The sequence below is a fragment of the Orcinus orca genome, chromosome 4 (assembly GCF_937001465.1).
Source record: "Orcinus orca chromosome 4, mOrcOrc1.1, whole genome shotgun sequence".
Taxonomy (NCBI): Eukaryota; Metazoa; Chordata; class Mammalia; order Artiodactyla; family Delphinidae; genus Orcinus; species Orcinus orca.
Window position 1 is genome coordinate 154,632,201 of NC_064562.1, and position 27,693 is coordinate 154,659,893.

General features: G+C 48.0%; 1 protein-coding gene across 10 annotated transcripts in view; it reads right to left on the reverse strand.

Annotated features, from left to right (window-relative positions):
- Positions 1–7,051: 7,051 nt before the first annotated feature.
- PCGF3 (polycomb group ring finger 3) overlaps positions 7,052–27,693 on the reverse strand; it is a 62,150-nt gene continuing 41,508 nt past the window's right edge. For 4 of the 10 annotated variants that reach the window (XM_049709203.1, XM_049709202.1, XM_033419664.2 and 1 more), the window contains one exon: positions 7,052–11,126. In XM_049709203.1, the coding sequence (XP_049565160.1) occupies positions 10,893–11,126 (234 nt within the window). In that variant the 3' untranslated portion in view covers positions 7,052–10,892. Of the gene's footprint in view, positions 11,127–13,594; positions 17,619–18,159; positions 18,241–18,474; positions 27,560–27,693 lie in introns of those variants that run through there. The other 6 variants (XM_004265200.3, XM_049709208.1, XM_049709204.1 and 3 more) reach the window with 4 other exon arrangements.

Below are 27,693 nucleotides of genomic sequence, written 5' to 3' on the forward strand. Positions count from 1 at the left end.
TTTTCCTGGAAATCTAAAACTGTTCTAAAAGTTTACTGAAAAAGGCATAATGCAATTCAGTTAACATTAAAACCAGCCCCTGAATGAAAGACCGACCCAGGAGAGGGAAGCGCGGGTTCAGCCCCGAGCCAGCTCACGCGCCCGCACAGCCTGAACCCACAGCGCAGTCCTGGCTCCTTCCCGGCTCTGGATGACGCCCCCCGGCCCCGCCCCGTGGGGTGAACCGGGCCGGGTGGCCTGACACCGTCCTGGTCCAGCACAGGTTCGCCTGATTGGCCTGGCCCCTGCCAACCTCTCAGGCCACTGAGGTGTGCAGGGTCCTGGAAAGCCCAGCAGCCCTCCTTCCCAACGCAGATGGAAAAGCAAACCGGCCTCAGAGATGGGGAGAGAGCAGAACCTCGCCTGCGTCTAAGCTGGAACCCAATTCCCGACAGAGCTGGCCCAGCAGGAGCAAAACGGGGGGAGCCCGCAGGGCCAGGAGCTGCCAGGCTACAAACAAGTGGCCACCCGGGCCCCCCCGGAAGAAAAATAACTCAGGAAACACAACGTAAGAACATGAATTCAATCACCATCAAGTTCTGTGGGAAAGCATCTCACACATCCCTTCAGTAACAAACAGAACACAGAGCGAGCAGCTGAAATCAGGAAGAGATACAGAGATTCAGAGCGCAATTAGCAAACCTGGCCTATTGAACGTACATAGAACTTTGCACTCAACTGAAAAGGACAGAAAATTACATATTCTTTTCAAGTTCCATGAATATTTACAAAAATTAACTGCTGACCGGGCCATGAAGCTATAGTCCCAACAAATCATGGAACTGGCAAAAAGCACAACACATGGGGGACTTCCCTGGCGGTCCAGTGGTTAGGACTCCGCGCTGTCACTGCCGGCGGCCCGGGTTCGATCTCTGATCGGGCAATTAAGATCCCACAAGCCGCTCAGCATGGCAAAATGAAAAAAAAAATACCCCAAAAACCAAACATGCGGTCTAGCCTCAGGGCAGCTAGTCTAGAGATTAACAACAAAGAAAGATTCAGAAACCCCCATGTTTGGAAATTAAACTTCTAAATTATCCATAGGACAGAGAAGACATAAAAATAGATTGTTGTGTTTTTAGTATGTCATTATAAATTGGTTAAAAGACTGAAATAATAGAATATAAATATGTATATTTAACTCACCAACTTGTAGAAGAATAAATGGAAAAAACCTTGATTAATCAATAGGGGATAGAAACGAGGGGGGAGAAAAGCAAGTAGAAAGTACAAAAAGGTGGCAAGTCCAAGTCCCAATATGTCCAGTTACATCAGCCGTCAGAGCAGCTGACGGGGTGGCCGCCTGTGTCCCGGGACTCTCTGCTGGTCACTCTGGTCACCTCCCGGCTGCCCGCATCCGCTGCTTCGTCTGACACCTTTTTCCAGACGGCAGCTCTGCCTTTGTGTCCAGCCGCAAGTCCCAGGGAGCTGACACTGTAGCACCGGCGGGGGGGGTGAGGGTGGCGGGGGGATGCGGGTGAGCTACCCCAGCTCCTTCCACCTGGAACCAGACAGGGAACATCTCCAAGGCACGTGTCCCCCAAGTCCCAAGCTCCCCCACAGGAGTAACCTTTGGTCACCATGAGGCTGGCTCAGGAAGGGGCCTCTTCTGTGCCAATGTCCTGCAGCCGAAATCCTCCAGCAGTGCCCTGCAGCAGAGCAAGTTAGGGAGAGAACACACACGATGGGCGTCTCGGTGGGAAGGGACCTCTAGGATTTGGGGGACGGTGGGTGATTTGGGTGGAGAGTTTGAGGAAGCGGGCTTCGTCCTGGCTCAGGTGCCGTCAGGAACTGGGGGACTTTCTGTGATGGGGCTTCTCAGCACATCTTATCTGGAGGGGAGAGGGCTAGCGGGTAACACTGTGATCGCTAAACACGGCCAGGGCGGGGATGCTGGGTCACTTCTGTGGTCAGAGTTTACATTCTGTCTGTGCTCGGATGCAGTTACTACGCGCTCTTGTTTATGTCTGGATCCATCAGGGCGGCTCTGCCTGGTGGTGCGTCGTGCGAAACTGCTTCTGTTCGAAGGGGGACGCCAGCACCTGGTGGGGGGGTGGGGCCGGCTCCCGGGGGGCGGGTGGTGGTGAGGGCTCAGCTCCTGGACGTCAGGGCTGCTTTGCTCTTTCACACTGGCTGCCTTCCATCCCCGAATCTCATCCCTGCTTCTCACGTGGTAATTCTGCACCTCCAGGTGAAGGAGTTGGACACCAGCCTTTGTCTTTGGGGTGAATTCTGGGTGACTGTCCACACCAAAAGTGGACTGAGAAAGCAGGCCCTCAGGATGAGATCGGAGGGGTGGCTTTTGGCCAGTGGGGAGGGTTACACCCAGTGACCACACCTGTCCCCTGGTGATGTGCCCAGCACCAAGGCCATAACAGCCACGGCAAGGCTGCAAGGCAGCTAGCTGGTCACTGTTGGTGCCACCAGGATCCTAAAGGGCGTCGACACCCTGACTCAAGGGGCCTCGGGCAGCCTATCCAGAGACCCTGTTTGTCCCGCTACAGCTGCCCAGGACAGGGCTGTGACGGCGGCAGGCCACCACGTCTCCTGCGCTGAGCTGGGCCTTGCTGGGGACGAAGCTCACGGGGTGGAAGTGCCCGGAGGGAGCCCGGGGCCATCTTGAACCCCTTTCCCTTGGAGGCCTGAGCGTGAAGGGCGGCCTCCCCGCAAGCTGTCGCCCTCCTCTTGCAGCTGCTGCCCAGAGAGTAGGGTCCTGCCTCAGCCAGACTGGGCTGGGTCGGAGGGGCAGGGCCCCAGGACCCTGAGCTCCGCCATCTGGGTCCGAGGGTGCCGGGCAGTGGGCACAAGGCGGGTGCTCTCCTGCGGCTCCGAGATTTGAGTCCCGGCAAGGACTCTGGAGCTGGTCCTAAAGTGGAGAAAACCAGTGCCCTTCCGTGGACGGGATGGAGATGGAGATGCTGTACCCAGCAAACACCGCGAGGGCCCCTCCCAACCCCAAGCTGCAGGGTGCGGATTCCAGAACAGATTCCAGAATGATGCGGCCGGTGGTCCCCAACGCCCCTTTACTTCACCGGACCCTCACCAAGCCTGTGACCTCACAGGTGCCAGAGGACGCCTCCTCCCCAGGGGTCAGCGAGGCCCCCGCACCTGGTGCGCAGCCGCTGGTCACTGTGTCTCGGGGTGGGCAGCCTGCACTCCCTGCAACAGCCAGCAGTGTGCGCTCAGCGCAGACCTCCTCCTGGTGGCCATGTCGTCTGAAGAGTGCCCAGGTCCCCTGGACACCCTGCAGGACATCCCACTGGCCCGTGGCATCAAGGCGGGCAGAATGGGGCACGGAAGCTTGAGAGGGTGGAGAAAACCCCAGAGATCCAGGGGCCGCCAACACCAAAGTCTCCTTTTGTGTTCTTCCTTTAAATCGTGGAAGAATTTACATACAGAAATGTGCACAGACCTTAAGTGCACAGTTTGATGATTTTTGACAAACTCTAGGTTACCTGTTCCTCTGGTCAAGATGCAGGATCTGCCCGTCACCCCAGAAAGCTCTCCCATGCCCCTTCCCGCGCAGCCGCCATCCTCCCCGACAGAAGCAACTGCTGGGCTTCTTCCCACCTCCAGCTCCTGGTCTGTCTGCTCCTCTCCTGGGCGTGAGCGGGGTCGTGTGGTAGGTTCCCTTTTGTGCCCAGCACTTCCGCGTGTCTTGGAGGTGGCTGTGCCCACCTGGCGGAGCCGGGCGTGCGGAGGCCCCACGCTCGCTGTGTCCCCACAGATGACCATGGGGTCGTGTGCACTTCAGTCGTAAAGAGCTGCAGCAGAGTCCCTTTAAGGACGTCCGCCTCTGCTTCTCTTTGGTAAATTCCCACGAGTGGCAGTGCTGGGCTGTGGGCAGGTCCGGCCCAACTGAGAAGAAACACCAGAGCCGTTCTGGGGGCGTCAGCGGAGCCAGCGATGCCTGGAGAACCAGTCCCACGTCTTCGTCAACTGGCCTGTCAGCCTCTCCATCCGTTTGGGCTGCTTTCAAAAAGCACTGCAGACCGGGAGCTTTGACAGCACAGTTACTTCTCACGGTTCTGGAGGCTGGAACCCCGAGATCAAGGTGCCAGCAGATTCGGTGTCTGGTGAGGGCAGCTTCTCGCTGTGTCCTCACGTGACAGAGGGGTGGACGGAGCCCTCGGGGGCTCTTCCAGAAGGACAGTAATCCGTCCACAATTGAATCGCCTCCGAAAGGCCCCACCTCCTAACACCATCACACCAGTGTTTAGGATTTCAACTCATGAATCGGGGGGGGACACACAAACAGTCTGTAACAGTCTAAAGTTTTAGTCGTTTTGGTGGGTTTGTAATGGTGTCTCATCTTGGCTTTAACTTGCTTGCCTGAAGCTCACGGTGAACACTTCTTCATGTGCCTGTTGGCCATTGTCTATCTTCCTTTGAGAAGTCTCTGATCAAATCTTTTGTCCATTAAAAAAAATTCGGTCATCTGGTAGTTCTATTTTTAGTTTTTTGTAAGGAACCTCCATACTGTCCTCCATAGTGGCTGTACCAATGTACATTCCCACCAACAGTGCAGGAGGGTTCCCTTTTCTCCACACCCTCTCCAGCATTTACTGTTTCTAGATTTTTTGATGATGGCCATTCTGACTGGCATGAGGTGATACCTCATTGTAGTTTTGATTTGCGTTTCTCTACTAATTAGTGATGTTGAGCATCTTTTCATGTGCCTCTCTAAAAAACATGGTACTGATGAACCTAGTTGCAGGGCAGGAATAAAGCAGACATAGAGAATGGACTGGAGGACACAGGGTGGGAGGGGGAAGCTGGGGCAAAGTGAGAGAGAGGCATGGACATATATACACTACCAAACGTAAAATAGCTAGCTAGTGGGAAGCAGCCGCAGAGCACAGGGAGATCAGCTCGGTGCTTTGTGACCACCTAGAGGGGTGGGATAGGGAGGGCGGGAGGAAGGCTAAAGAGGGAGCAGATATGGGGACATATGTAGGCACATGGATGAGTCACTTTGGTGTACAACAGAAACTAACACAGTGAAGTTTGTGAAGCAAACTTGTAATTGTGAAGCAATTATACTCCAATAAAGATTAAAAAAAATTGGAAAGGTTCATGCACCCTAATGTTCACTGCAGCACTATTTACAATAGCCAAGGCATGGAAGCAACCTAAGTGTCCATCAACAGATGAATGGATAAAGAAGATGTGATACACACACACACACACACACACACACACACACACACACACTATAATGTACTCAGCCATAAAATAAAATAAAATAATGTCATTTTCAGAAACACGGATAGACCTAGAGATTATCATACTAGATGAGGTAAGTCAGACAGAGAGACAAATATCCTATGATATCACTTATATGTGGAATCTAAAAAATTGATACAAATGAACTTATTTACAAAACAGACTCTCAGACATAGAAAACAAACTTATGCTTACCAAAGGGGAAAGGAGGGCAGGGATACATGAGGAGTTTAGGATTAACAGATGCACACACTACATATAAAATAGACAACCAACAAGGACCTACTGTATAGCACAGGGAACTATATTCAATATCTTGTAATAATCTGTAATGGAAAATAATCTGAAAAAGGATATACCTATATATCTGAATCACTTTGCTATACACTTGAAACTAACACAACATTGTAAATTAACTATATTTCAATAAAAATTCAGTTGCTGTCTATTTAAAAACTTAATAGACTTTATTTTTTGGAGCAGTTTTAGAGTTACAAAAAAATTGAGTGGCAAGTACAGAGAATGTCCATACACCCCCTCCCGTCCCCTCCAGTTTCCCCTGTTATTTTTATCTTGCATTAGTTGGTACATTTGTTACAACAGTGAACCTATGTGGATACACTGTTATTAACTAAAGTCCATAGTTTACGTTAGGGTTCATTCTTTGTGTTGTACATTCTACAGGTTTTGACAAACGCATAATGACATATATGCACTATTATCATATAAAATAGTTTCACTGCCCTAAAATTCCTCTGTGCCCCCCTCTTCATCCCTCCTTCCAAATCCTCCAGTCACTGATCTTTTTTACTGCATCACAGTGTCGCCTCTTCTAGAGTTTCATGTAGCTGGAATCACACGGTAGGCAGCATTTTCAGCTCGGCTTCTTTCTCTCAGTCATATGCATTTAAGGTTCCTCTGTCTTTTCATGGGTTGAAAGCTCATTTCTTTATAGCACTGAATAATACCCCACTGTCTGGATGGACCACACTTTATTTATCCATTCACCTTCTGAAGGACACCTTGGTTGTTTCCGTGTTTTGGTACCTATGAATAAAGCTGCTATAAACGTTTGTGAAGAGTTTGTGTGGATGAGTTTTCAGCTCATCTGGGTAAATACCAAGGAGCACGACTGCTGGGTTGTATGGTGAGAGTATGTTTAGTTTTGTGAGAAACCACCAAACTATCTTCCAACGTGGCTGCACCATTCGGCGTTCCCACCGGCAGTGATGAGACTTCCTGTTGCTCCACAACCTCGCCAGCATTCGGTGTTGTCAGTGTCCTGGATTTTGGACATTCTAATAGGTGTCTCATTATTATTTTAATTTGCAATTCTCAAATGACATGATTTTGAGTGTCTATTCATATGCTTATTTGCCATTTGTATATCTTTTTTGTGATGTGTCTGTTAGGACTTTTGCCAATTTTTTGAGTTGTTTTCTTATTGTTGAGTTTTAAGAGTTCCTGGTATATTTTAGATAACAGTCCTTTATCAGATGTGTTGTGTTTTGTGCTTTGCGAAGATTTTCTGCCAGTCTGAGGCTCCTCTTTTTATTCTCTTAATGGTATCTTTCACAGAGCATAAGTTGTTAATTTTAATGAAGACCAACTGACGAGTTTTTTCTTTCATGCTTTTTGGTGGTGTATCTAAGCAGCTGCTGCTAACCCAGGATTATCTAGATCTTCTCCTGTTATTTTTTAGGAATTTTATAGTTTTTAACTTTACATGTAGGGTTATGATGCATTTCAAGTTAATTACTGTGAAGGGCTTAAATTCTGTGTTTAGTTTCTTTTTTCTTTCTCTCGCTTTTTTTTTTTTTTTTTTTTGGCATATCAGTGTCCAGTTGCTCCAGCACCATTTGTTGGAAAGACTACCTTTCCTCCATTGAATAGCATTTGCTCCTTTGTCAACAGTTGGCTATATTTGCGTGGGTCTGTTTCTGGTCTCTCTATTCTGTTTCACTGACCTGTTTGTCTCTTTTTTCAGTGATACCACACTGTCTTGGTTATTGTAGCTTTATAGTAAGTCTTGAAGTAGGGTAGTGTGAATCCTCCAACTTTGTTCTTTTCTTTCAATATTGTGTTGACTTTTGTGGGTCTTTGCCTCTCCATATAAACCCCAGAATGAGTTTGTCAATATCAGCAAGATAACCTGCTGGGATTTTAACTGGGACTACATGGAACCTATACATCCATTTGGGAAGAACTGACATTTTGACAGTATTAAGTCTTCCTACCCATGAACATGGACTCTGTCTCCACCTATTTAGATCTTTGATTTCTTACATCAGAACTTTATAGTTCCTCATGCAGATCTTATACATATTTAGTTAGATTTATACCTATGTATTTCTTTTTGGTACTAATGTAAATGGTATTGTGTTTTTAATTTCAAATTCCAATTGTTTACTGACGGTAGTTGCTGTTTTTTAAATTTATTTTTTAAATTATGATACACTAAGACCTTTTTCCTTTAGTGTACAATTCTATGAATTGTGATGTATAGAATTGTGTAATTGTGTAACACTAAACGGTGAAATACTGAATGATTTCCCCCTAAGATAAGAAACAAGGTAAAGATGTCCTCTCTCACCACTCCTACTCAGTGTTGGAGGATCCAGCCAGTGCAATAAGGCAAGAAAAGGAAATAAAGGTAATAGAGATTGGAAAAGGAGATACAAAACTTTTCCTATTCACAGACTATATGACTGTCTATGTAGAAAATCCCAGACTAATCTAAAACAATATGGTCATAGGGTAACACATAAAAATCAATCCTATTACTATGTACAAGCAATAAAAAGCAATAAAATATTGAAAATTGCAATTGAAAACAACAGCAGCCTTGAAAGAAAGAATGCATGTGTGAGGGAGAGAGAGAAAGAGACAGAAAGAGAGAGAGAGAGAGAAAAGCAGACAGAGAGACTTAGGTATAAATCTAACCAAACATGCACAGGATCTGTATGCACAAAATCCTGACTAAAGACACGAAAGAAGACCTACATAAATGAAGAGACATAACATGCTCATAGACTGAAAGACTCAACATGTTATTGAACCAAACTTGGGTCCACTCACCAGCACACAGTAAAGCCAATCTTCTGACACTGGTTGTGGTGAAGGAAAGGGCAGCATTTATTGCAGGAGCCAAGCAAGGAGTCCAGGGCAGCTAGTGCTCAAAAGACCCAAACTCCCCGATGGCTTTCAGGGAAAGGGTTTTAAAGACAGGGTGAGGGAGCGGGGTCGTGGGGTGTGTGATCAGCTTGTGGACGTTCTTCTGATTGGTTGGTGGTGAGGTAATTAGGAGTCAACATCATCAACCTTCTGGTTTCAGCCAGTCTCGAGTCTATGTGTTTGTGGGCAGCATACAGTTAACTTCTTCCACCTGGTGGGGGTTTCAGAATCTGCAAAACAGCTCAAGAATATGGCTCAGAATAGTATCTATAGCCCTCGAGGTCCTTGACTATTTAATGGCTAAACTATTATGATTTTGTCTTGCTTGGCTGTTTTCCTTTGTTTCTGCATTTTCTCACTTCTCTGATTAAATGTATTCTTTGGAACTCAGGGAAGGCCTAGGAGGCTAAAGGTTTTCTATAAACAAGAGGCAGGCAGAGGACATGGTGGGGAATGTTTGTCCCGGGAAGGCTGCCCAGGGTCCTGCTCGGTTACCAACATAGTCGAGATGTCAATCTCCCCCAAAGTGATCTATAGAATTAACACAATTCCAAAACTCCCAGCAGAACATTTTTTAGATATAGATAAGAAGAGTGTAAAATTTATATGGCAGGGTAAATGAGCCAGGGTAGCTAAAATAATTTTTACAAAGAAGAACAAAGTTGGATAAATCACTCTACCCAATTTGAATGCTTTCCATAAAGCAACAACTATCCAAACAGTATGGTATCAGCAAAGGACAAATACACAGTCAGTGATCAGAAATTAATGATAAGGAGTCCAGAAACAGATCCACATAGATATGGCCATTTGACCTCTGACAACAGTGCAAGTGAATCCAGTGGAGAAAGGACAGCCTTTTCAACAGTGCTGAAAAGTTGATCGGTTGATCGTCCACATGCAAATAATCGAACCTCAACCGAAGCCTCACATCTCACAATTAATTCAAAATGAATCACACATCAGTGTAAAACACAAAGCTGTGAAATGTTTGGAAGAAAACAGAAAAATACCTTCATGACCTGGCCTTTGTCAAAGAGTTCTTAGACATGATATCAAAAGCGTAATCCATAAACGAATTCATAAACGAAGAAATCAATTGGACTTCATCAAAATTAAAAGCATTTGCTCTGCCAAAGACAGTGTAAAGAAAATGAAAACACAAGATAAATACTGGGAGAAATATTTGCAAATCACATATCAAACTTAGGACTTGTATCCAGAATATATAAAAACTCTCAAAACTCAGTAAGAAAATAACTCAGTTAAAAAGTAGGCAAAAGACATGAATAGACAGTGCACCAAAGATGATGTAATGACAGATAAGCACATGAAAAGAGGATCAACATCAAAGCCATTAGGGAAATGTAAATTCAAACCACAATGACACACCACTACACACCACCAAAAACGTCTAAAATCAAAGAGAACACTGGCACTTTGGGATGTGGGGTGCTGGAATGGCTCAGGCCTTGCAGTTGGAAATGCAAAGTCGGGCAGCCAGTCTGGAAACTGTCGCTCGGAGGTTTCTTTTCTCTTTTTCTGTTTTTTTGGCCACAACACACGGCATGTGGGATCTTAGTTCTCCAATCAGGGATAGAACCCGCGCCCGCTGCATTGGAAGGCGGATTCTAACCACTGGACCACCAGGGAAATCCTGTTCAGCAGTTTCTTAAACATACACTCACCATACGACCCAGAAATCCTACTTTGTAGAGAAACAAAGCTTACGTCCACATGCAAACCTGTACATGAGGTTCACAATCATCAAAAATTGAAAATGCAAAAGTCTTTCATCAGGTGAACCGGCAAACTGTGGTCCATCCACGTCACAGGACATATGAGCCATTTGGCCCCTCGGATGGATCTCAAAGGCAGTACGCTGAGTCCAGGAGTCCAGTCTCAAAGGTGACGCGTACAATTCTATTTACACGACATTTTTTTTTGACAGGTCCTGCCTCAGGTTTATTTATACAAATAGCACAGGACACCAGCCCCATGCAGACAGCAGCCCAGGGGTCACACTAGTCCTTCTGTCCTCACATGGGCAGATAAAGGTCTCTACTTGGAAGCCTTTGTGGGGACCTGAGCGGGAGCTGGAGCCGCCTTGGCCTTGGTAAAGGCAAGATTACAATGCCGGAGATCAGTGGCTGCCAGGAATTATGGGGGGTGGGGGTGGCAGAGGAGGACCGGCACTCAGGAGGTCTTTGGGATGATGGAGCTGTTGTGTCCTGACTGTAGTGGTGGTTGCATGAATCTGTGTATGTGTTAAAAATCGAAAAACAAAACAGAAAGGTTACTTAAAAATTTTTTTTTTACTTAAAATTTGTAATTTAAAAAATGGAAATTACACATTCTAGACTAAAATGTCTAGTGAGCTTTAACAGAAGGAAATTTCTCGACTCAGTCAACAGTATTTATCAAAACTCCACAACTGTGCTTAAATGGAGACGTCAAGAGTCTTCCCACTCAAGTCTGAACGCACAGCAAGCTTCCTTCGCCGCCAGCATTCTTCGAGATGCAGCCGTGCACACGCAGCCCGCAGAGGCGCACAGGGGTCCGTGTGTTTGCTGTGACACTGCTGCCTGTGGGCGTCCAGGACACCCACCCCGCCACTCCCGGAACCAGCAGATTGGGTACAAACACCAGTGTCTTCTCCATTCCATATAAGCAGGTGCCCCGCCTCCCTGAGGAAACACAAGAAATAAGCCAAACTAGAAATACGTGAGCCCTGTGGGAGGAAAACCCGGAAGCCCCTCTGCAAGACCCTGAAGGGGGTCTGAGCGCACGAGCATCATGGGTGAAAAGGCGACACTGACACAGTGCGAGGAAGCGCTTTCCACGCTGGACGACAAACAGAACACACACCCTGCGATTCTGGCAGGCCCCCGGGGGCCCCACTTCACCCTTGGGAGCGTCACTAAGCAAGCCCTCAAAAGGAACCCTCACAGGGGCCAACCTGGGCATTGAGGGAGCAGGCGGCCCAGACCAGCCGCAGCTCCATCAGGCAGTATTTCGATCCGTGTTGGCTGCGTTCACGGGAGATGGGGCTCCGGGCCCCTCCCGCCGCCCTGGGTGTGGGGTCAGAGACAGCCGAGGGGCAGGGGGAGTAACACCTGTAACACCTGCACAGCCAAAGCACCACGCGGGGCCAGGAAGAGAAGTGTGGATCCCGGGGACCCCTGGCTGTCCTGGGACCATTCGCCATATCTCTCCAGAGCCCTGGGGTCGCAGGACCTCCCCGCCCAAGCCCTGGGGTCCTACAGACAACAGCCTGTAAGCAGTAGAATCACCAAAACACCTCCCAGGACTGAGCTGGGATTAATGCCTGCTTTGTGCTTCCTGAGGTGTTAGTGGAAAAAGCCATTTCCCACCAACAAGAATACGTACTTAGCCGGTGCATTTTCATACTTGGTCTGTTTGTTATAAGGGCCAGATCTGTTTATGCCTCAAAAGGTTTTTGACTAAAAATGTTCCTAAAGAAGCAACTTTGTTATCATAGTACCCAACACACGTTAAAAAAAACAAACAAAAACCCCCACAGGATTCATTGTCAAATGGTTTATATTTTCACATTCAAATAAAATCCAGAGACAATCAGGCTGCAACAAGTCTGACGGATATGTCAGCCTGCTGGTGGTTGAGACTGACAGGCCTCCCACGGCCACCTGCCACGTAAAGGCAAAACACACCAAATGATGGGGTGTTGCCTGCCACCTGGACGGAGGGGCTGCCTGCGCACCCTGCAGGGGCCTGTTACCTACAGGAGCACGGCTGCACTCCAGCGCAACTGGGAGTGGGCGCCGCGAGGTTACCGACCTAGCAAGCGGGCCCCATGCCCCGGGCCTGGCCACAGCTGCCGTAACGAGGACTGCTGGCCCCACTGGGGGTTTTATCCGTAAGAACCAAAAGTCAAAGGGAGACATTTATCCTCAGCCAGGCAGCAGGTGTGGCTGAGGCCCCTGGCTGTGCGTGCTGCGTGCTCCTCTCCTGCGGCCTCCAAAGCCTCTGTCTCACGGCAGGGGATGCAGGATCACACCTGTAACAGCGCTGCCGGTTAAAGCGGGACTTGCATGTTTCATGCAAATGGAGTCTCGCTGGAGAAGCAAATCTCCTGTGTGAGCTACAGCCTCCCCTCAGTCCCTCGCAGCCCCTCCTCCCAGGCTCAGGGGCTGGGGGGCAGGGGAGACCTGGGCCTGGCTGATCTCCTTCTCACTCTTTCCTGGAGTCATGGGCCCTGATGAAGCCTGCTTCCGGCCGTCCCTGCAGCCCACCCAGCGCCCCGGTGAACGTGGACATTTACACGTGGCTTCGGCACCTTGACATTCGTTAGGTGGAGTAAACGATCTACCAAAAATAAGTAAAATAGGTAAAATTAGTTTCTTAAGACTAAATTTATCTTTCAAGTTTAATGATCTGAAACCCACGAGAGCATAATTTTGGTCAACATATTCTCCCTTTTTTTCAGTTCTGGTTTCCTCAGATTTTCAAGATTGCTGTAAATTACTTAACCTTTAAAAATTAAAAGTTATGGATATAGTAAATTGTCTGCGATAGCTGATCGCATGTGTCAACCTGACGGGGCCCAGTGCCGAGATTAAAATTATTCTGGTGTGTGTGTGAGGGTGTTCCCGGAAGAGATGAGTCTTAGAACCTCCCGTGTGGGAGGGCATCACTCACCGCCCCCACCAAGGCCTGGACAGAACAAAAGGGAGGCAGAGGGCACCCTCACGAGAAATGTGTATGCACACGTGTCCCAACACGCCAAGAGAGGGTGCAACTCCAACCGGCGGTCCACCGCTCAGGGGAATCAGAGGTTTTCTTTCACACAGGTTCCCTGGCACACACAGCTACCAACCAAAGACAGTTCTCTCTCCATGCACACAGATGCGTGTGGGCTCCCAGAGTTCCCATCGAGCCTCTGGCGCCAACACTGGACCAGCTTCATGAAGTCAGTCACAAACGCCATGTGGGGCAGAGTCGTTAACCTGTGAGGGTCCAGGCTGGGGTGGGAGGGGAGGGCCCAGTGTGGCGTGTGTGCGCCCTCACCAATACCCACGGCACTCTTCGTTACACCGTATCACCCTAACAGGGCACCTATCTCACGCTCTTACAAACATCTTAGGTAACAAACGTCCAGCCTCAGAGAACTAGGTAGGTTTTCCTTTTGCTTTTATTACAAGCATATAATATCAATTGGCAAAACACTGAATACAAGCTTCACTATCATAAAATCAAAACAGTTAAGCAATATTCCAAAAAAGATTTTAGATAAAACCTAGCCACCAAGAGTACAAAAAATTACACACCAACACGAAGCATAAAAAATGTAAACTTCCAAACTAAACAGTCAAAAACATGTGTCTGCAGCGTCACCTCCACAATCCCCCAGAGCGGCCGATCTCCACGCGGGATGCCAGGGTCGGCAAGGGCTCTCGCCCCTGAACGCTGCATCATACGGGAAAAATGGTTTTCTTGCACCCAATGAAGCTGTTGAACTAGACATTTACGCTAATGCTACACACGTTCTAGGGGACACATAAACTTCAGGCCCCCTTCAGATGCACCCACGGACACAGAGACCACGTGAGCTGGTGAGGGGCCCGGCGGTCCCCAGGAAGGGACAGAATCTCAGTGATGATTGTGGTGTCGCTTGAATTGTTTTCTAACCGACTTATCCCAACCTACGTAGTTTGTTTAAATACCAAGGCAGAGAAACACATTGGTTTATCACGCTAAGGTCACATGTGATGTGCTGGAGTGTAAATGATTTCCTGAGGAAACAGAGAAACTGAACTTCTTGTGATCTATCTGCACTAAATGTGTTTTCAATGTTTTGAGAGCACATCAAATATTCACGTACAAGGTAGAAATCAGCTGGCTTGTTCCTATGATATTCAATCCAATGACACACTTCAAAATCACTGTAAAATCCATCCTGTGGGCTTTGAAGAAAAAACAAACGAATTTCTAAAGACCTCAAATGCCACGAGGAGGCATCAAGGCCGCACGCGCCGGCGGGCTCAGGAGCCTGGGAAAGTAGCACCGTCACATCTGTGGTCGACACGGGGGCGCGTCCTGGGCCACCAGCGCGCGGGGTCTGAGGCACAAGGCCAGCCTAGGCCACACGTCAACTTGCGGCCGCTGGCCGGTCACTCACTCTTACCGATGGCCGAGCCCCTTGCACAGGCCCACGCACATTCCCAGCAACAGTGTTTTCATGAGAACGACGACGGAAAAGGAAAACCAAAGGGCTGGACGTACACGTTCTGAGAGTCCGCCTACACTGCCTCCATTCAGTGGAGCAGATGCCACGGACACTCCACGTACGCGTGGCGCCGCCCGCTGGAGCCTATCGCGCAGAAGCACCAACCGCTTCTCATCCGGGTAACACAAAGCACACGAGTCGGAAGCTACTCAAAGCAAAAGGAAGAAGCTTGCAGAACGCCTCCCAATTTCATCTTATATGCCTGTAAATAAAGCTGGACCACTGAAACCAAACAACTGGATGGGAAAATATGACAGAAGGCTTAAAATAGAATAAATAATTTTATAAAGTTAAGTTTTCTTCTTTTTAACCCCCCAAATCTTAAATTCAATATTATATATTCTATCTGAATCTTCTATTTTCATGACACCTGTACCTAGTGAGACCCTGTGCTGCTGACAAGCCCACGCTGCTGACGAGGGTGCCGTTCGGTAACTGACAGCGTTTGTTTTACCAGCATGAAGAGTTGTGAAAACTACTTCACAGTAACTCCGTCTGTTAAAAACAAAAAACAAACTTAATAGGATCCAATCACTAACTGATCCTGGCTTTTATGCTGGAAAAGATAAAATTCTGCCGTTGATGTTAAACGGACACGAGAGAAAAGTGAAAGTTTCCCTCTGACGGCGAGGCCCCCAGCTCCGTCCCCGTAAGGCTGCGGTCAGACTGGAGGTGGCGGGAACAGGGATCTCCTGCAGTGAAGACGGTCTGCACGAGGACATCTTAGAAAAATGGGTACTTCTGCTGCTGAGGTTTCATCAGGGTAACACGGACACAAACGCGGGATCAGCAGGTGGCCAGGGCCCAGTGGGGATGGTGACGCCAGCTCTGACTCATCTCCACCTCTCTGTGTATTAAGTACGTCGACTTAGCACCATAGCAAATTCAAGTGATTGCAAAGATAGCTGCAAAGTTACAAATATATACTATGAGATTATACAGCCAGGTTCATTTTAATCTGACCTGTGAATTAATTTTATTTGAATTTGGACGCTCACACTGTTTAATCCTTCCTTCCTTTCATCACACAGGAAAATACCTAAATTCTAACGGTACACTTCAACTGCATTGAGAACACACGGTTTTACAGAATGCTTCAGCAGAAATGTGTATTTGAGGTAGACAGGTAATACTTAGTCATACACATCTACTCACTGAACCCTTGAATAGTGACCCTAACAAACGATCGGGATGAACAGCAGGCGCAGGGAACTGAATCATTCAAACGGTCCCGGGAGTAACGGGCTTAAAGAGAGAGATGAACTCTGACCAATTCCTAAGAAAAACTTGGTTTTATGTTTCTGAAAGGCCTTATATTAAAACCACTTGGACTGAGTTAATTTGTTTTTCCCATCACTAAGGGAGCTGCTTCTGACATCTGTAAGTATGAAACAGGAAGCAGAAAACAAACAAACAAACTTGAATGTCGATGAGCCCAACCACCACTTCCAAAGCAAGTTCGAGAAAAACTCTAGTCACCAAGGTGAAGTTCTTCATGGAAAACCCGGCTCTCAAGCCACCGTCAGGACCACCTACCAAGTGAGGCGGCCCCAGGACCCCAGCGCCCCGGTGATGCAGGAGGTGACAGAGGGGGAGGAGCCCAAAGGTCAGGCAGAAGCCACCGGACGCGGACAGGGACGGCCACGGAGCGGGGACCAGCTTACCACCCGGAGAAGGCCCGTCTCCTTGCTCCTGTCGTTACACATTCCAAGTTACTATCTTAAAGGAACAAAAATGGATGTGCTGGCAAAGAGTTTATTCTCCAATTCCACAAAAATATTAACATTTGGGAGGAGAAAGGGCTAACAGAGGGTGTGCTGCGTCTGCCCGCGCTGTAGGTCATTAAGTCACTGGAAAAGCCGCTTCAGCCGCACAGGGGCCCGCCCGCCCGCCCGCCCTCTGTGGCTCTAGCGTGCCCGCCAACAGCGGCCAGAGCGCGCCAGCTGCTCCACGAGAGCACGGGGACGTGCCCACCTCTGAAGGCGGGCGTGGTGGGACCCGGGGTCTGCACACGTGGGGCTTTGGTGGAGACACGCCCCCTGGGCACCAGCCCCGCCGCGGACGGGGGCGCCGTCTCGGGAAAGGCCCCCCGCCACCACCATCAATCTCTTCAGCAAAACAAAAATGGGAAAGAATAAGCGGGAAGTTAAACGACGGCACTGAACAACTTGTGCCCTATTTAAGAGAAACAATTTTTGAGAACAAGAATCGTTCTGCGAACTGTCGTCTTCCGGGCCGCCCTGCTGACCGGGCGGGGCAGCCGCGTCGGGGTCAGGGTGCAGCCCCCCAGCTGGGCTGCGGGCCCCCCGGAGTCAGGGCGGCCCTCGGCTTCACGTTCCCTGACGTGGAAAATAAAATACCATGGTTAACTCACGATACTCATGGAAGCCTCTTTTGGTATGCTTTTAAATTAAATTTTTATATATCTTCTAAGTCTTCAGGAAGCTAAAGGCCACATAAATATCGTCATTCACGTGAAAAGACATTTTGTCAATAACTTAGGAAGGATTCAGTAAACGTACAAGTATTTTGGGGGCTTATCGTGAAACCTAATTCATAAACTGAACGGAAGTGACCGAGATTTTCAAGACCTGGAAAGCAAGCAAAGGTCACGGGTCGGCGAAGGCCGTCGCCACACCCTCCCGCTGGGGCAGAGGCGCCCCGGCCGCGAGGCGAGGCGAGGCGCGTCCGTAACCCTGTGCCGCAGCGCCTCTCGAGTGTGATTCTCATACAAAAGTGATAAATATTCTCTGTTCGGGACCCAGTCCAAACGGTGCCCAGGGCAGCATCCTACGCGGTGGCGGCCCCGCCTGGCTGCGTACTCGCGGGGCGCCCGGCGGCTGAGTCTCTGCTGTGCCGCGGCTCACAGCAGGTCCATCTTGGGTCTGTAGTGCAGCAGGAGCGGTGCTTTCTGCAAGACAAGGGGGCGAGGGAACGGCACCGGTGACCCCAAGGGGACAGGCTGGCGATGGTCCCACACTCGTCAGCTCCGAGGGTGAGTCCCACGCCCGGTCCCCACACCTGCTCCTGCCTTTTCTCTCTGTGCCCCACTCGCCCTCAGACCTCGGCTCCAGCTGGGGGTGTCGGCCAGGCTGTCTCTACCCTGCTCCCAGGCAGCCCCCGAAGATGGGGTCCCACTCATCTGCCTCCTGTTCCAGAGAGAGGCGCTGCGGCTCGAGGGGACGTGTCCTCTGACTGCAGCGGCCACTCCCTCCCAGGACGCCGGTCACCTCAACCAGGAGGGGTGGGGCGAGTCAGGGCCTGGAGACCACGCCTTCCCCGACCACACAACTCTGAGGCCGATGCAGCTTCAGAACGGCCGCATTCCTGACAACCCCGTGCCTGGTCTGCTCGTTATGCCTAAACTCCAGGAAACCGATGTGCCCACAAAGCAGCTGCTGTCCTGAGCAGACCCTGAAAATCACACACAACGCGTCACGCCAAAGTCTCACCTTGAATCTCCACCTCGTGACGACGACGAATTTGAGCGTGTGGTCCTTGCCAAGGATCTCCTCGTTGCATAAAATGTCCAGCTGACGGGAGAACAAGACCTCGGTCAGCGGGGCCAAGGGCTCGGCGCTCAGGACACATGGTCTCTGGGGCCGCAGCGGTCACGCCAGTCGCTGAAGGGCCACCTGCCCTCCTTCTGGGGCAGCACAGGTGGGAAGCGGCGCCTGGAAGGCCCAACCCCCCCAGCGGGCCCAGAGCACCGGGGGGCCTCCGTCCGCACACAACAAGGCAGCGCCCCCGTCACGGGGCTCTGGCGCCCAGACTGCCTTCACTAGAGAGCACGCTGTCCCCCGACATCAGTCCCCTCTTGGCCAGGTTTGTCCCCTTCACCTCAGTGGAAGAAGGTAATGGGCTCCACAGACAGCTTCTCCCTTTTTAGTTTTAAAAGACTTTTTAGAGCGGTTTTAGGTTTGCGCAAAATTTCACAGAAGGTAGAGTTCTCGTGTATCTCCTGCCCCCACCTCACAGCCTCCTCCACCATCAACAGCCCCGATGAAAACGTTCGTTACAACCGATGACCGCCCTCACCACCCGCAGCCTGTGGTTCACATGAGGGTTCACGCTCCGTGTTGTGCCTTCTGGGGGTCTGGACAAACGTATGACGACGTGTGTCCTCCATGACAGCGTCACACAGAGTGGTTTCCCTGCCTGTTCATCCCTCCCCGTCAGCCCCCAGCAACCAGTGACCCTTTCACTGTCTCCACAGTTTTACCTTTTCCAGAATGTCATAGAACTGGAGCACACAGTGGGCAGCCTTCTAGGCTGGCTTCTTTCTCTCAGTCGTACGCACTGAAGGCTCCTCCGTGTCTTTTCATGGTTTGATAGCTCCTTTCTTTTTAGTGCTGAGTAATATTTGTCTGGATGGGCCACTGTTTACGTATCCATTCACTTTCTGAAGGACACCTTAGCTGTCTCCAAGTTTTGACAACTACGATTAAAGCTGCTATAAACATCTGCGTGCAGGTTTCTGTGTGGACATAAGTTTTCAGCTCCTCTGGGTAAGTACCAAGGGGCTTGACGGCTGAATCGTATGGTGAGAGTGGGTTTAGTTTTGTGAGAAACCACGCAGCTGCCTTCGGAGCGGCTGCACCGTCCTGCGTTCCCAGCGGTGGGGATGAGGGTCCCTGCTGCTCAGCACCCAGCGTCGCCAGCGCTCTGGATTCCGGCCGCTCTGACAGGTGTGGAGTGGATCTTGCTGTTGTAATTTGCACTTCCCTGATGACAAATGCTGTTGACCCAGATGGTCTTTTATTTTTATATTTTCTAGTTTTTTTTGGCAGCACCGCATGGCTTGCAGGATCTTAGTTCCCGACCAGGGACTGAACCCGGGCCACCTCAGTGAAACTGCTGAGTCCTAACCACCGGACCGCCAGGGAAGCCCCCAGATGGTCTTCTAAACTTCTCTCTCAGGGCAAGGGAAGAAGGGTCCGGCACCTGTGACTCCTGTGGCTGCCATGGAAACACCATAACTTTGGGACGTGTAACTCCAGAAACGCAGCCTCAGAGTTCGGTCTGGGAGTCCACGGGCTCGCAACCTCTGGAGTCTCCAGGGTTCCCTGACCTGTGGCTGCATCCCTCCAACCTCTGCTTCCATCCTCAGGTGGCCCTTCCACTCTGTGTCTCAAAACTCTCTCTACTCTTTTCTCTGTGGGTATCAATAGTTCATTCCTTTATATTGTTAAAAAAATTGTGGTAAAATACACATAAAATTTACCATCTTAACCATTTTTAAGTGCACAGCTCAGTGGTATTAAATACATTCGTAACGTGCACCTGTCACCACATCCATCCACAGACTTTTCATCTTATAAAACTGTAACTCTGTCCCCATTATAACTTCCCATCCCCCTGTCCCCAGCCCCTGGAAACCCTGATTCTACCTTCTGTCTTTATGATTCTAGGGACCTTGTATAGTGGAATCAGACAGTACTTGCCCCTTTGTGCCCAGCCCATTTCATTTGGCATCGTGTCCTCAAGGTTCACCCACGTTGTAGCGGGTGTAGAATTTCCCTCCTGTCTGGGGCTGAATATTCATTGTATGGACGGACCACATTTTGTTCATGTATAACCTTTTGCCTACTGCCAATAATGCTGCTACGAACATGGGGGGGGTACAAATATCTCCTTGGGATCCTGTTTTCAATTCTTTTGGGTATCTTTACAGAGGTGGAATTGTTGGTGTTCATGGTAGCTCTATGTTTAGTTTTTTGAGAAACCCCCGTACCGTTTTCCAGAGTGGCTGCACCATTTTACATCCACCAGCAGTGCACAAGGTGACAACGTCTCCATTTCCTCACCAGCACTTGCGACGTATTTTTTACAGTAGCCATCCTACTGGGTATGGGCTGGGTCTCATTACAGTTCTGATTTGCGTTTCCCCTATGATTAGTGATGTTGAGCATGTTTTTTTGTTTTTTTTTTTTTGCGGTTCGCGGGCCTCTCACTGCTGTGGCCTCTCCCGTTGCGGAGCACAGGCTCCGGATGCGCAGGCTCAGCGGCCATGGCTCACGGGCCCAGCCACTCCGCGGCATGTGGGATCTTCCCGGACCGGGGCACGAACCCGTGTCCCCTGCATCGGCAGGCGGACTCTCAACCACTGCGCCACCAGGGAAGCCGAGCATGTTTTCATGTGCTTGTCAGCCACTCATATATCTTCTTTGGAGAAATGTCTACTCAAGTTGTTTGAGTTTGTGTTGAATTTTAGGAACTGTCTATATATTCTGGATAGTAATTCCTTGTCAGAAATATGACTTGCAAATACTTTCTTCCATTGTGTACAATTTTTTTTTTAAATTTCAAGGAAGTCCCAACTGTCTATTTTTCCTTTTGTTGCCTGTGCCCTTGGGTATTCTATCCAACCAATCACTGACAACTCCAACGTCATTAAGCTTTTGTCCTGTGTTTTCTTTTAAGAGTTTTATTGTTTTAGGTTTTACATTTATATCCCTGATACATTTTTAAAAAAATATATTTATTTACTTATTTGGCTGCGCTGGGTCTTAGTTGAGGCATGTGGGATCTTCGCTGCGGCACGCAAGGATCTTTAGTTGTGGCATGTGAGATCTAGTTCCCTGATGAGGGATTGAACCTGGACCCCCTGCATTGGGAGCACGGAGTCTTAACCACTGGACCACCAGAGAAGTCCCTTGAATTAATTTTTGTATATCGTATTAGGTAAGGGTCAAACTCCATTATTTTGCATGTGGATATCCAGTTTTCTCAGCACCATTTGTTGAAAAGACTATTGAAGGGTCCTGGCACCCTTGTCAAAAGTCAGTTGACCACATATGTGAGGGTTTACTTTTGAGCTCTCTATTCTGCTCCATTAGTCTGTCTGTCTTTATGCCAACACCACAGTTTTGATTCGTGTTATCTTTAGAGTAAGTTCAAGTCCTCCAGTTTGGCTCTTTTTCAAGACTGTTTTGGCTATTTGGGTCCCTTGAGAGTCCATAAAAAAGTTAGGATGGATTTCTTTTTTTTTTCCCGCAAGAAACATCTTTGGGATTTTGATAGGAATTGCACTGAATCTGTAGATTACCTGGGTAATACTGACATTTTAACAATATTAAGTCTTCCAATCCATGAATGTGGGATGTGTTTCCACGTGCTTGTCTTTCTTTCAGCAATTTTCGTAACTTTCATTGTACAAGTCTTTCACCTCCTTGGTTAATTCCTAAGTATTTTATTCTTTATGATGCTACTATAAATGAAATGAGTTCTGTAATTTCCTTTTCAGATTGTTCATTGCTCATGTACAAAAATGCATCTGATTTTTTTAACATCTTTATTGGAGTACAATTGCTTTACAATGGTGTGTTAGTTTCTGCTTTATAACAAAGTGAATCAGCTATACATATACATATATCCCCATATCTCCTCCCTCTTGTGTCTCCCTCCCACCCTCCCTACCCCACCCCCAGGTGGTCACAAAGCACCGAGCTGATCTCCCTGTGCTATGCGGCTGCTTCCCACTAGCTATCTATTCTACATTTGGTAGTGTATATACATCCATGCCACTCTCTCACTTTGTGCCAGCTTACCCTTCCCCCTCCCCGTGTCCTCCAGTCCATTCTCTACGTCTGTGTCTTTATTCCTGTCCGGCCCTTAGGTTCATCAGAACCATTTTTTCCCTAAGATTCCATATATATGTGTTAGCATATGGTATTTGTTTTTCTCTTTCTGACTTACTTCACTCTGTATGACAGACTCTAGGTCCATCCACCTCACTGCAAATAACTCAATTTCGTTTCTTTTTATGGCTGAGTAATATTCCATTGTATATATGTGCCAATCATCTTTATCCATTCATCTGTTGATGGACCCTTAGGTTGCTTCCATGTCCTGGCTATCGTAAACAGCGCTGCAATGAACATTGGGGTGCATGTCTCTTTTTGAATTATGGTTTTCTCAGGGTATATGCCCAGTAGGGGGACTGCTGGGTCATATGGTAGTTCTATTTTTAGTTGTATAAGGAATCTCCATACTGTTCTCCGTAGTGGTTGTATCAATTTACATTCCCATCAACAGTGCAGGAGGGTTCCCTTTTCTCCACACCCTCTCCAGCATTTATTGTTTCTAGATTTTTTGATGATGGCCATTCTGACCGGTGAGAGGTGATACCTCATTGTAGTTTTGATTTGCATTTCTCTAATGATTAGTGATGTTGAGCATTCTTTCATGTGTTTGTTGGCAATCTGTATGTCTTCTCTGGAGAAATATCTATTTAGGTCTTCTGCCCATTTCTGGATTGGGTTGTTTGTTTTTTTGATACTGAGCTAATGCATATGATTTTTCTGTTGACTTTCTATTCTGCTACCTTGCTCAATTAATTTATTAGTTCTGACAGGTTCTTTTTCATGTCTGTGTGTGTGGAATTTTTAGGGTTTTCTACATATAAAATCATATCATCTGCAAACAGAGATAATGTTTTAAATTCTTCTTTTCCAATTTGGATGTGTTTTATTTCTTTTTCTTGTCTAAGTTTTCTGGCTAGGATTCCCAGTATTATGTTGACTAGAAAGGGTAAAAGTGGACCTCCCTGGCTTGTTCCTTATCTTAGAGAAAAAGCTTTTACTTTTTCCCCACTGAGTGTGATATTCAGAACGGTTTTTTCATGTATGGATTTTATTTTACTTTCATATATGGCTACTCTTTCTAGTTTGTTCAGTGTGTTTATCATGAAAGGGTATTCAATTTTGTCAAATGCTTTTTCTGCATCAACTGAGATGATCGTGTGGTTTTTCCTGCACTCTGTTGATGTGGCATAATTATATTAATCAATTTTCATATGCTGAACCATCCTTGCACTCCAGAAATAAGTCCCGCCTGCGCATGGTGTGTAAAACCTTTTAACATATACTGAATTCTGTTTGTTAGCATTTTGTTGGGATATTTGCATCAATGTGCATATGGGATATTGGTCTGTAGTTTTCTTTTCTTGTAGTGTCTGTATTTGGCTTTGTCATCAGGGTTATGCTGGCCTCATGAAATGAGTTGGGAAGCACTCCCTCCTCTTCGACCTTTTGGAAAAGTTTGAGAAGGACGGGTATTAATTCTTTAAATGTTTGGTAGAATTCAGTGAAGCTGTCAGGTCCAGGGCTTTTCTTTGTTAGGAGATTTTGATTAGTGATTCAATCTCCTTATGAGCTATAGGTCTATTCAGATTTTCCACGTCTTTGTGACTTAGTCTTGATAGCTTTGTGTTTCTAGGAATTTGTCCATTTCGTTTGGTTATCCAATTTGTTGGCATACAATTGTGCATAGTGATCTCTTACAACCTATTTCTGAAGAATCAGTAGTGATGTCCCTACTTCCATTTCAGATTACAGAATTTGAGTCTTCTCTTAGCTCATCCAGCTACAAGTCTGTCAACATTGCTGACCTTTCTGAAGAACCATTGATTTTCTCTATCGTTTTCCTGTTCCCTATTTTGTCTATTTCTGCTCTAATCTTTACTATTCTCTTCCTTCCGCTAGCTTTGGGTTTAGCTTACCCTTCTTTTTCTAGTTCCTTAAGTTGTAAATTTAGGTTGTTGATTTGAGATCTTCCTTGTCTTTAAGGTAAGTGTTTATAGCTATGAATCTCCCCTTAGCACTGCTTTCACTGTATCCCATTAGTTTTGGGACGTGGTGTTTTTGTTCTCATTCTTCTCTAAGTATTTTCTAACCTTTGATCCGTTGGCTGTTTAAAGCTGCGTTGTTTCATTTCCACAATTCTGTGCATTTTCCAGTTTTCCCTTGGTTATTGATTTCTAACTTCATGCCACTGTGGTCTGAGAAGATACTTTGTATAATTAAATCTATTGAGACAATTTGTGTCTGCCTTCTCTCATAAGGACACTTGTTATTGAATGTAGGGCCCACCTGGATAATACATGATGGTCTCTTCATCCCAAGACTCTTTACATGTCTGCAGAAATCTTTTTTTTCAAATAAAGTCATATTCACGTGTTCTGGGGGTTAGAAGTAGACATATCTTTTGGCTGTGTCACCACATAACATACTACAGTCTGCCTTCTGACCCAGCAAAATCCACATCCATGCCACGTGCAAAACACACTCACCGAACCCCAACATCTCCAAGGGACCCAATCTACTCCAGCATCAACTCCAAATCCCCAAATCTCATCTACACACCATCAGCTCCAAGTCCCAGATCTTATCTTCTAAATCACAGGAGTCAGGTATAGGTGAGACTCTGGGTACGATGCCTCCTGGGGCAAATGCCTTTCCAGCTGTGGACCTGCGAAGCTAGAAAACACATTATCTGCTTTCCAAATACAAGGCTGGGGCAGGATAGATATTCCTAGTCCAAAAGGGAGACACATTAGAAGGCGTAAGGGATCACTGGTCTCAATAAAGTTTGAAATCCAGCAGGGAAAATTCCATGAGGTTTCAAGACCTGAGAACAGCTCACTGTGGGTCAAGGTTCTGCTCTCTGGGCCCTGATGGCCTCACCCTCTGGGCCCCGGGCTCTGCCTTGGAGCCGTTCCTCCTGCTCTCTGGGCCCATGATGGCCTCACCCTCTGGGCCCCGGGCTCTGCCTTGGAGCCGTTCCTCCTTTTCCTTTAGGGGTAGCTCACCTTGGCAGCTCCACCAGCCTACTCCCCGCGCGCAGAATTTTGGAAGTCTGATAGCCTCTCATTTCTTCCTGTCTCTGTCCCCTTCAGTACGAGTTGGTGGTGTTTCTGCTGATAGCACATTCTTAGAAACCTTGTGCATCTCTCCCATGTGTGTCAGAGGTCCAGGCTCTGCAGATCTTTCCTGGATAACTCCTCTCTGTTCCGCCCATGAGATGGCTGAGCCACCGTGAGTCAAACAACTAATCCCTTTAGCAAAAGGCTGAACAGCTACACACTTGGCCTTCTCTCCAGAGCATGTTTTTCTAACAGTCAAACTCCTAATATTACCATCTTTTTGCAATCTGGATAGGCTGTGACTTTTCAAAATCATCAAGTGCTGGTTCCTTTTTGTTGAGCAGTTCCTTCCTGAATTCATCTCTGACATTTTATTACAGGCAGCAAGAAGAAACCAGACCACGTCTTCAGCACTTTGCTTGAAAATGTCCTCAGCTAAATATCCGTGTTCACCACTTCCAAGTTCTGTTTTCCACACACCGCAGAACACAACTCAGCCAGTTTTCTGCCACTGTGTAGCTAGAATCACTTTTCTCCCCCATTTCCAATACTATGCTCCTTTTTCCCTTCTGAGCTCTCACCAGTAGCATCTTTAATACTCCTATTTCCACCAACACTCTGTTTGTGCAACACGCACCTTCAAAGGTGACGGGCGCTTTCTCCACCACGCTCCGTGCTTCCCTCTCGGCCGTCCCCAGAGTCACCTTTAATGGACACGTTCATATCGACAGTCTCTTCAAGGCAATTCGGGTTTTTAAAAATCGTGTTTCTCAAAATTCTTCCAACCTGTACCTCTTACCCAAATCCGAAGGCACCGCCACATTTTTAGGTATTTGTTACAGCAGCACTCCACTTCCTGGTATTGAAATCTGTTTTGGTTTCCCATGGCAGGTATGACAACGTACCACAAACCTGGTGGCTTAAAACAACAGGTACTCATTTTCTCACAGATGTGGAGGCCAGAAGTTCAAAATCAAGGTGCCGGCCGGGCTGTGCTCAGTCTGGAGGCTCCAGGGGAAGATCCTTCCTGCCTCTTCCAGCTTCTGGGGGCTCCAGGCATCCACTGGCTTGTGGCCGCATCACCCCAACCTCTCGTCTCTGTCCTCACACCATCTTCTCCTCTGTGCGTGTCTCGAATTTCCCTCTGCCTCACTTTTGTGAGGGCACATGTCACTGAATTTAGGGGCAGCCCAGATAATCCAAGATTATCTCATCTCAAGATCCTGAACTTCAGTATATCTGAAGACACCCTTTTTCTGGCAAAGACCACGCTTACAGGTTGCGGGGTTGGCTGTGGACACACGTCTTTGCAGGGCCACGTCCTACCCACTGTTCTCTACAGCCCACCTGAGAAGTCGGCCTCAGTTTTCCATCCTTACCGCACTACCCTGGCCTGTCTCTCCTGGGACTTCTGCCACAGACTCCCCTCAACCGGTCGCTCCTGCTTCCGTCTCGGAACCCCAGCAGCCCACCTGCCTCACAGCCTCAGGGCTGTTCTCACCACAAGCCCCCGGCTTAAGGCCCCCCAGTGCCTCCTCTTGACACCTGCTGGTACACAGCCAGATCCTGCTGACAGTTTATGTCTGAGCAGAAGTGAACGCCCTCGGGAGGGTTCCCCAACGACCCCTAAGCTGATGTGCTCTCACCCCTCTGTGCACCGCCCTGCTCTGCACCACTAGGGGACACGTTTTACTTTATTCTCAGCATTTATCGGAACTGGGAAGTATCTTCTCTATCTACCCACCCGTCCTATCCATCCCCATCCACCCATCCATCCGTTTGCGAAACTGAAGAACAGAACTTCTCTTTGTGGTGAAAATATTTAACATATCCTGGGCTTCCCTAGTGGCGCAGTGGTTAAGAATCCGCCTGCCAATGCAGGAAACACAGGTTTGAGCCCTGGTCCGGGAAGATCCCACATGCTGCAGAGCAACTAAGCCTGTGCGCCACAACTACTGAAGCCCGCGCGCCTAGAGCCCGTGTTCCGCAACAAGAGAAGCCACCGCGGTGAGAAGCCCGCGCGCCGCAACGAAGACCCAACACAGCCAAAAATAAACAAATTAATTAATTAATTAAAAAAAAAAAAGAAAATATTTAACATATCTTGTTGCAGCCCCCTTGGCATTTCCTCTTCTCTCAACAGTGGCTTCCCGTGTTTGTGGGCTCTGGGCCTCCACTGTCTTCACCGCTATTTACTATCACACTATCTGGGGGTAGGCAAAACAAATGCAGATTTTTTTTTTTGATTGAAAATGTCCAAACAGGACTGTAAAAAGCAAACAAACCCGAAGAACTTCAGAAGCATCACTTTTACAAACAAGAAGTGACTCGTTATAGCTTC